This window comes from Talaromyces marneffei, chromosome 1 (assembly GCF_009556855.1).
Source record: "Talaromyces marneffei chromosome 1, complete sequence".
NCBI lineage: Eukaryota > Fungi > Ascomycota > Eurotiomycetes > Eurotiales > Trichocomaceae > Talaromyces > Talaromyces marneffei.
Window position 1 is genome coordinate 5,267,531 of NC_072348.1, and position 10,103 is coordinate 5,277,633.

Genomic DNA, 10,103 nt, shown 5'->3' on the forward strand with positions numbered 1-10,103 from the left:
CTCGCGATAGCCCATATTGTGTTCTCGTACCGTGTCTGCTTGGTGTTCGGGTTCTTCAAATAGTGTTTCCGGGGGGTTCCCTTGGTGCTGGCTAGAGGTTAGTTGAAGGTTTCAGGATTACAGTACGAATTGTGTCGTCAAGGTCGATATAGGTAGGTCACTAGGTCTCGGTAGCTACAGTACCGATACCGATCCAGCTGGAAGATCCACTACCCAAAATAAATAACACCAGACCGCCTATCAACGGCGGGGAGCTCCATTGCATTAAATAGACATCCTTGTTAACCTGTTACGTAGTAATCCCTATTCGCTCAGGTATTGTTCTTGTAGGTATATAAATTGACGGTCATTTTTAACATAATGACTCCTCCTACTACAGCCGTCAAAATGCCGAGCGCGACTGTGGACGCCGTTGAAGACGACACAAAAGAGCAATGGACTGCTTTTCGGTCTTCGAAAAGTTTTATTATTATCGTTGTGTCCGTTGCTATTTTTGCCGTATGTCTTTGTTTTGGATATTTCTTGCTGGGTCGACGTTCTCGACTGACAATGATAGGATGTTTTCATATATGGGATGGTAATTGGGTCATTGGGGTGCGGTGTGAAGATTCTTCCTGAGCTCAGACTGATTGACTTGGCCTAGGTCATACCCTTGATTCCGGCCATTCTGAGAGACCGACTTCACCTACCTGACGATCAACGTGAGTATAAAAGTATTGCGATGGAACGAGTTGCATATGTTGACAACCAACTAGTTCAAACATGGATGGCGATCTTGCTCGCAACATTCGGCGGTGCGCTGCTCGTCAGTTCCCGTAAGTTCCATACATCCAGATTGTCGTTTTGGTATACTGATTTGGTGATGTAGCTGTTATTGGATACTTTGCCGACAAAGGCTCTTCACGCAGACTCCCATTTCTGGTCGGGTTGGTTGCAGTCGCCGGCGCGACGATAATGTTCTGGCTGGCAAGGTCTCCTACCACGATGATTGTTGCACGCAGTTTGCAGGGTCTGGCTGAGGCTGCAATGTGGACCATCGGAAATGCCCTCATAGTTGATACGATGGGCAAGGATCAACTAGGAGTCGCGATGGGCTATGTCTCCATGTCGATGAACATTGGAACTATGGCAGGCCCGGCCTTGGGTGGAATTCTGTAAGTGCTGTGCTATGTTCCATCCGTCATGTGGAAACCAATGTTGAGTGTTTTGCTGATCAATGTGCGTTAAAGATTGGACCGAGCAGGCTATGATTCGGTATTCATGGTGGCATTAGCCCTGATAGGTGTGGACGTCGTACTACGGTTACTCATGATCGAGCCCCAAACCAAGCCACACGTCAAATTCCTCGAGGATGAAACCGAGCCCTTGCTGAGAGATGCCCCCTCCCGAGACTATCAGACTCGTAGTCTAGACCAACAGTCACAACCCGATGTGGAGGGCTCTCCAAGATCTGGTACTCGGGGTCGCATCCCGCCTATCGTCCGTCTAGCAATGTCTGGCCAGCTTATGGTATTGTTGATTGCAAGCATTGTTGATGCTGCGATCTGGACTACTTTTGAGACGGTATGTTCCCCCACCGTCAGTGCTCTGGTTGAGATGAAGCTCATTGTTCTGGTAGACCGTTCCAGTGTTTGTGATCCAAAAGTTCAACTGGGGATCTTTTGAGATCGGCATGTGTTTCTTGGTCTTGACATTACCTAGTATCATTTCTCCCATTATCGGTAGGTGATTGATCATCAACTCTGAAAGTCCGTCCTGCTTATTATGGCTCAACAGGATCGATTATCGACCGCTATGGCCCACGCATCGTATCTGTCACCTCATTCAGCTCCTTAGCACCGATATTCATCCTATTTCAATTCGTCAGCGATGATTCACTCCAATCCCGCATCTTATTCATCGCACTACTCGTAGGAGCCGGCTTCTCCTTCTCAGCAGTACTGCTTCCAGTCTTAGTAGAGATCAGCGAACCAATCGATCGCAAGGAGAAAGAGTGTCCAGGAATATTTGGCGAAAAAGGTGCTAATGCACAAGCGTATGCCCTTCATGGCATGGCATGGGCCTCGGGACAGTTACTTGGGCCCATTATCGCGGGAACCCTAGCCCAGACGGCTGGGTGGGGAGTCATGAATATCGTCATGGCGGTGGTAAGCGCATCGACAGCGCTGATGCTGGCTTTGACGAGCGAGAAGGTTCGTGGAATGTTTGCGGGCTCGAGCAAGGGCCAGAATCGTGAGGGCTGAATCAGAGGGTTGAATCAAGGGGTTGAGATGCATAAAACGGAGGCTGGACGAGGTCAGGGCTGAGGCTTATATGTGAATGCAGAACAGCGATCCAAGCAAGGTTGATTAGTTGATTGAGTATACTAATGATGGCATGAAGTATGTATTGTGAAGTCCTGAAGTCAAAAGTAGAATGAGACATGAGATGATATCATACAAGTTACGATAATACGGTAACGCGGAGGTAACGACACGTCAAATACGGGGAAGGACCCGTCGACTTCAAGGAAGAAGCTAAATAAATGGGCCCATCCCTGACTGATCACTAAAAGTCAACAGATTGAGCAGAACCTCATCAAGAACTATCTTTTTTCCCATGTTAATTACATCTCATCGCCCATGTCAGCGACTAACGCGACCAAGTTAGCCGAGTACTATATCTCCAGGTGGTAGCTATCTGTAACGGTACCTGAGCACCTCGTGTTTCGCATCGTTGGTCCTAGTGATTTGGCCTCTTGAATTGTGTCAGCCACCCGTTGGTGTGATGTGCTATAAAGTATATTGTCCGTCCACCTGACATTTGTCCTTGAAAGGCCGTCGACTAACTCGCTTTAACTTTCAGTGTGCAACTCGTCTGATTCCACTGTCGTCTGATCAACATCGTTATCGTACAAACAACCAGCACACAACCGCGGGATAGAATCTCAAGGACAGCAATGCAAACAGCTACATCCGTCTATACGGTTACGTCGAAAGCAAAAACAACACTGTTTGGAGAGGATTACGGCCCGATAAAGGACTCTCCGCCAATGTCAGGCACAGAATGTCCGCATTGCGGCAGCGACTCGATTTCGCAAGATGCGACAGCCGCGCAGCAACGGATACAGGAGCTGGAAGCTCAGCTTAGAATATACAGCGAAAAGGCGTCGGAAACTGGTATATTGTCCTCCCTGGAAGTTACAGAAAAGTCAAGATATATATTAACGTAATACGCAGCGGTGAGATTAGCAGACTACGAGAACGAAATACACAACCTGCGACAACAAGCACAAGCGTGGAATAATAACAACCCCGAATCAACCGCAACTGCAGCCACACCAACGGAACAGCCACAGCCTCCCAAAACACCCGATGCGAACGCCCAGCAACAACAACAACAACATCAGCAACAAGGCCGCTTCGCGAATTTCGCATCTTATTTCCCCTACCGCCGCACCGGATCAAGAGCAGGCTCAAAAGACTCTAGTACACCACCGCAAACATCACACTCGAATTACACCAACGGCAGTCCCGGCGGAGGGCATACCAGCCCCATCAACAACACCAGCTTCCACTCCCACGACGCCTCGTCCTTCTCCGATAGCAATGCCCTCGCACTCCAATCAGCTTTGAATCGTGAGCAGGGACTCCGAAAAGCAGCCGAATCGCAACTGTCGCAGGCCCACTCGGAACTCGAGGAACTCACTGCCCAGCTGTTTAGCCAGGCCAACGAAATGGTAGCGCAGGAACGCAAGGCGCGCGCAAAATTAGAAGAAAGAGTGGCGTTGCTCGAGAAACGGGATGGGGAGAAGAGGAAGAGACTTGATCGGTTGGAGAAGGCGATTGCGAGGGTGGAGAGGGTTAGGGGGTTGATTAATTCTTGATTCATTTTATTCATGCGGAGGTTTGATGTTGTACGAGTTTATGATTTTTTCATGCACGATCAAAGTTATACTTGTATTGGATTGGAATATGGGTTGGAAAGTTGGGTTGTACGGTATTGGGATGGCGTTTTCTTCTGGTTTGCTTAACGAGTCAATAATAGTATACGAAATCGATGCATGCATGTTCTTAACATTGTACTTCAGGTAAAGATAAACGTCATAATCATATTCCCATAGCCTAATACCCAATACCAAAGTAAGTCATAAATCGTGAGTAATAACTAACCGCTAAAGCCAACGCAACGCCCAAAGTAATAATGACGAATAAAGTCTGTCTCTCAGCCATCCTCATCTCTTGGTTATGATGCCTGCGCAACTCATCATCCACCTTCTTCCGCTCCAGAGCGACAATAACATCAACCTCAGAAACGATGTTTATGCAATGCTGAAACAACGCTTTTGCTTCCTGGATTACATCCTCGCACTCAGCCTCGGTGAGATGTTTGCGAGACGCTTCGACGAACCCAGCTCGAAAAGCGCGTTTGATATCTTCCCCGTCTTCGTCGCCGTCAAAGGACCAGAAGGATAGGAAAGAAGGCGAGATCAATGAATCCGCTTTTTCACTTTCCTCGCGGAGCCAGAATTGAGGGCCAGCGTTGACGAGTTGGTCGCGAATCCAGCGCCCACCGTTAAACAGGGCCATGTACATAATCCACGAATACGCTAGCAGCGCATACGGTTTCCTTTGAGCAGTTTCTGTGATATGCGCCACTGCATCGCGTAAAGCGGCATCATGATCTGCTGGTTGCACAGCAGACGGGGTATTATCGGCCCATTCCCGTTCGAGGCTTGATATGTCCGAGGCGAGGCGCTCGCTGCGGGTTATGGCTGGGATGTAAGCTTCAGAGAGTAGCGCATGGTATCTTATTTGATCACTGTTGGGGTCGTGGTCGGTAGGGGATGTGGAGAGGTAGTCGCGCCATGCAGTTTCAAAGGTGAAATAGATACGGGAGAATCGTGAGATTCCCAGGGTGTACAGATGCGGGGAGGTGGTCTGGGGTGGGAGTGCGAGGGGTAGACGGCCGACTACAGCGTGGTGTAACGTGTGATGTATTGCCCTGGTCGCGAGTCAGAACAACATTTTCTCCGAAAGAATGCGTTTTCATTTGTTTTTTGAGGATCAAGCCAGGATCTTACCTAGACGCCGCTTGGATTCGCGTGGGGAGATCAATATCATTTCCATTTGTGTTTACAGAATCGACGGACTTGACGCCGTTGGTAACGGTGCCGCTTTCCAGGGTGGAGTGAGCCTCGTCCGGAGACGAAGCAGGAGAAGCAGACGAAGAAGACATAATCTCAAGATCGTTTGTGGCAATCACATCTCTTGATTAATGCGACAAGCCACGGCGGAAGGTCAAGGCCCTCTTTCTGTCTCTCTAAATAGACCAAACGAGTCAGTTAATGGAGTTCGAGCCGTTGATCAGTGGGGAGAGATGGCGAAAGTTAAAGAGAGACAAAGAAGACTACGTACTTTATAGAAGGAAGGACCAGGGACGGAAGGAAGGATGGAGAAGGCGCATCATGAAGGAGAGTCGGGCATCAGTCAGTCAGTCGCCTCTGGAGCATGATGTTCTGGCCGGGAATAGCATACTATGTGATACCATAGTACGTATGTACGACCATACTACATAAGCATGGCATGCAAAGCATTCCTGGCCGTTGGATTTCTTGCATTTCCTGCATTTCGTGCCGCGCTTGGCCGTTTCGGGCACTAGTTCCAGGGTTCATCGCCGAACTTGGTCTATTCCGGCTAGTGTTCCAGGAACAGACCTCTGGCCTTACTCGATCGGGTCGATTGTGTCCAGGTAAGTTATCCCATGATTCTGTTCCATCTGCTCCAGTATTGTGGAATACGCAGGCATATATAGTCAGCCAATCAGCGAGCTCGTACCGTTGTTGCCTCTTTAGGTCCTTACAGCAGTGTGCTCACCATGCAGGGTCATCGTCCACCAATAGAGTCTTGCTGCAAATGTATGTAGGCCTGAGGTCAGAAGACAGTTAACTGCTGTGCCCCTTGTGATGGCGTTCTAGAAAAAGCAACAAGCAAAGATGAAGCCCGTTGTTGACTGCAATAGAGTCACTGGTGACTGTTGCAAATTATTCTTGTGGAGGATGACGGGGAATAAAACCCATTTTATCAAAGAAGATACTGTACCCCATACGAAGCAGGCAATAAATAAACAAAGGTTGAAACTGTCTGGTACTATGTAGCACATACATGGTACCTACAGTAGATGCCCCACACTTGTTCAACGCAATTGACCTCTTTGTTGAACCGTTCCCCAGCTGCGACCAGTTGACGAGAGATGATCTTCAATTTAGTACTCCGTAGCTCATAGATCTGATGATTAGAGACCGAGACGACGGGTTTATCGTTCTACGATATACTGCAGTAAGTCCGTGTAGCGACGGAGTTGAAATTCAGTCGCTATAATTAATAATTAATATAATTAAGTTGGAGTTAAGCAAGGCTATATCCGAGGTAGCGCATCTCTATTATACATAATACGTACATACTACATATGTGGTATGCGTTATAGACTTATAGTGCTCTATGTACTATATTATCTCCGTCCATCGCCGGGAGCTGCGATCGGGCCAGCGACGAGTCAATCGGGAGAGCGAAACCACCGAGGCCGAGACCTAACAATTTTATCGAAACGTGCCCTGTCGGCTATCGGCACGTCGGGCTGATGTTTCATTGGGCGGGCTGATTAAGCCAAGGGATGATCCACCATGCGGCCGGCCACACTTTGCGGCGGTAATTGGAGGTCCAGACAGAGAGGTTCGACTTCGTAGTATCTTGTGACAAACGCTCTCAGATTTCAGATTATGAATCTGTCGGTTACAGGGTGGAACAGACGGGTCGGCTGAAGGAGTATGTATACATAATGTATATTATACAGTCCTTCCAACGACGAGGTTCTGGACTGTACAGAGTATACGTGATTGCCAGTTGACAAAATGTGGCAATGGCGTCATCGTGATCACAAGGCGCGCCAACGGCTCTTCGGCTTCTAGTGTCTACCACTACTATTGTAGTATGTGCGTACTACAGAGCAAGTCTCTCATTGCTCCATCCCTGTCAAATTTGTAATGCGATGCATTATAAATAAAATATAAACCCACATTGGGGCACACGGCATATCTATCAAATTACGTACCGACAGAAAAAAATATGCCAATCGCTGGTGGGGCATCTTGTTATCTCCGGAGCCAAAAGCCACCACTTCTTTGGTCTCCCGCGACGCTGATTGGTGGTCCTTACCAACAATGAAGAAAAGGAGTGTGGATAGATAGACCAACGTGGGAACCTCGTTTGCTTACCAAGAACACACGATTCAGAAGCTTATGTCCGTTTAACACTAAAAACCAGAGCGAGCGCCGACTTATATTACAAATGGGTCGATCTGAAACATTGGAAGCAGGGTACATAAAGGGGAGAAGACCCAATGCAGGAAGAAGGAAGAGTTCAGACTCATACACAAACGGGAACAAAAGAAGCGCGGGACTGAGACTGACTGAGTTTCTCAAGTAAGTCTCTTTGAGCTTTCTTCATCGAGCCCAGCGTACCTGCTTCCTTCCTCCTTTGGGCCTGCCAATCGCTCCTGCCCTTCGACCTACCTATTAATGAGATTAGCTCTCCCTAGATCCAATTGTCCGTCTACTCTTTTCCCTCTATCTGTATATTCGTAGTATGATGATACTAACCACCATGGATTTAGAAGAAATGTCGTTCTTCGATTCGCAGGCCCCGACCCCTACCAGGTCGAGCTTCGATCACCAGTATGACCAAGAACATGATCACTACTTTGATCAAGACGAGTATATGAGGAGATTAGAGACCATACCGAGTGTGCTCCAAGATAGCAATGGCGACGGATACGACCGATTCGATCCCAGCCCTAGTCGCTCCCGAAGAAGCTCGGAAACGAAGGCGGAAGAGGAAGATGTCGAAAAAGAAGCCGCCCCCGACTCGTCTAAGGAAGGTGTTGCTCCTCCTGATAAAGACCCGAATCTGGTTGAATGGGACGGTCCCGGTGACCCTGAGAATCCCCAGAATTTCACCCCAGCCAAGAAATGGGCAATCACCACGTTCCTTTCTTCTCTGACGATATGGGTTACCTTTTCGACCAGTGTGTTCAGTCAGGCTACTCAAATCACCGCCGCCGAATTTGGGGTATCAGATGAGGTTATGATTCTGGCAACCAGCCTACCACTTTTTGTGCGTTCTGACCCTCCGAGCTGTCTTCCATTTTCTTCACCCGATACTAACCATTCTTTAGGGCTTCGCACTTGGTCCCTTGCTGTGGGGTCCTATTTCCGAACTATTTGGCCGAAAGAAGCCCTTGTTCTTTGGCTTCTTTGTCTTTGTCATCTTCCACATCCCCGTCGCCGTTGCTCAGAACGTCGAGACCATTATGCTTGCTCGGTTCTTCATTGGTTTCTTCGGCTGCGCTCCTTTGGCTATTATTGGAGGAGCCCTAGCTGATATGTGGGATCCTGTCGATCGAGGCGTAGCAATGGCCTCGTTTGCTGGAGGTACTTTTGGTGGCCCTACTTTAGGTCCTATTCTGTAGGTTAACTTTCTCATTCAAGTATACTTTCGAATCCTGTACTAACATTGTTATAGTGGTGGCTTTATTGTTCAATCCCACCTTGGTTGGAGGTGGACAGCCTGGATCAATCTGATTGCTGCAGGGTTCTTCATGGTCATTGCCTTCTTTGTTGTTCCCGAAACATACGCGCCTGTGCTTCTTCAAAAGCGTGCGGCTCGTCTGCGAGTCGAGACCAAGAACTGGGCATTCCACAGCAAGTTAGAAGAGAACCCTCCCAAGGCCGGCGACATTCTGACCCGATATGTCTCGCGTCCACTCCAAATGCTCTTCCTCGAGCCAATTCTGCTCTGCGTCACCATCTACCTCTCTCTTATCTACGGTATCCTGTATCTCCTTTTTGAGGCCTACCCATACTCCTTCCAGGAAATTCGTGGCTGGAAGAGCGCCGGAGTGGCTGCCTTGCCATTTTTGGGTATCTTGATTGGAGTTTTGCTCGGATGCGCTTTCATCATCTACTTGACCAAGACCAGATTCGCACGGAAGATGAAGAAAAACGGGGGCGTTGTTCCCGAAGAACGTCTCGTTCCCATGTTCCTCGGCTCCGTACTTTTGCCTATCGGCCTCTTCTGGTTTGGTTGGACATCTAACAAGGACATTAGCTGGGTACCACAAGTGCTTGCTGGCATCCCTATCGGAGCCGGTATTCTCATCATTTTCATGCAAGGATTGAACTACATGATTGATGTGTACTTGATGTTTGCCAACTCTGCCCTTGCTGCCAACACTCTCTTCCGAAGCGGTTTGGGTGGTGGCTTCCCACTCTTTGCTACACAAATGTACAAGACTCTTGGCGTGCCATGGGCAACCAGTCTTTTGGGATTCTTGACTGCTGCCATGATTCCCGTTCCGATTTTGTTTTATTTATATGGAGCTAAGCTCCGTGCCATGAGTCGCTTCAACCCGAGGCTGTAATCTCGCACTCACTCACTTATTCTTTGTTTTATATCATCTAATACACATGACCTATATATTGCATTGCGCATAAAGATCTATTGGTTTGCATTTGGTTTGGATTTAGCATTGTTTGATTTGGATTTGCCTTGCATTCATATATTGACGGCACATGTGATGAACTTGACATCTGGGTATATCGCCATGTACAAGACTTGCACTCTAGCTATGAATTATTTACTCTGATATAAAAAAGTGCAATATATGTATGATGCTATACTATGTAATGCCATTGTTGTCTGCCCCAATGTAACATGAGAGTGTCTGGGTGGTACAATACCAGCAATGTACATACCGGCAGGATGGCACCTTGTCTTTTTGTCCAGGGACATGAGATGGGACTTCGATAAAGTCGTTCTTGTAGGTAGATTCCTAATTATGGGCGTGTACTTAGTAGTTAGCTATAAGCTCTATAACGATGGTCGTTAGTTAACTAGTGAACTAGTTTAAAAGTAAAATTGGAGATGATGACATGACACCGCCGTCCCAAACATTACTATGGAGCGTACCAAGATTTGGTGATGCTTACCTAGGTTACCCGTTACCTAACTTACCGGTATTGGCTGGCCCCGTTTGCGACTTCCCGTACTCTCTGTACAACTCACGAA

At 48.0% G+C, this 10,103-nt stretch overlaps 4 protein-coding genes across 4 annotated transcripts; 3 read left to right on the top strand and 1 right to left on the bottom strand.

The window, feature by feature from the left end:
* Positions 1–360: 360 nt before the first annotated feature.
* EYB26_001937 (uncharacterized protein) lies at positions 361–2,243 on the top strand (the record flags this gene model as incomplete). Its single annotated transcript, XM_054261245.1, has 8 exons — positions 361–498; positions 557–577; positions 644–701; positions 756–815; positions 869–1,154; positions 1,230–1,563; positions 1,619–1,721; positions 1,777–2,243. The coding sequence occupies 8 exons, from the start codon at positions 361–363 to the stop codon at positions 2,241–2,243; spliced, it is 1,467 nt and encodes a 488-aa protein (XP_054117220.1).
* A 695-nt stretch (positions 2,244–2,938) lies between these two features.
* Positions 2,939–3,865, top strand: EYB26_001938 (uncharacterized protein; the record flags this gene model as incomplete). Its single annotated transcript, XM_054261246.1, has 2 exons — positions 2,939–3,158; positions 3,219–3,865. The coding sequence occupies 2 exons, from the start codon at positions 2,939–2,941 to the stop codon at positions 3,863–3,865; spliced, it is 867 nt and encodes a 288-aa protein (XP_054117221.1).
* A 238-nt stretch (positions 3,866–4,103) lies between these two features.
* On the bottom strand, positions 4,104–5,217 carry EYB26_001939 (uncharacterized protein; the record flags this gene model as incomplete). The annotated part of the gene is made up of 2 exons (XM_054261247.1): positions 4,104–4,983; positions 5,063–5,217. The coding sequence occupies 2 exons, from the start codon at positions 5,215–5,217 to the stop codon at positions 4,104–4,106; spliced, it is 1,035 nt and encodes a 344-aa protein (XP_054117222.1).
* Positions 5,218–7,640: 2,423 nt separating this feature from the next.
* Positions 7,641–9,456, top strand: EYB26_001940 (uncharacterized protein; the record flags this gene model as incomplete). The annotated part of the gene is made up of 3 exons (XM_054261248.1): positions 7,641–8,150; positions 8,212–8,501; positions 8,559–9,456. 3 exons carry the CDS (start codon positions 7,641–7,643, stop codon positions 9,454–9,456), a joined length of 1,698 nt encoding a protein of 565 aa, XP_054117223.1.
* Positions 9,457–10,103: the final 647 nt, after the last annotated feature.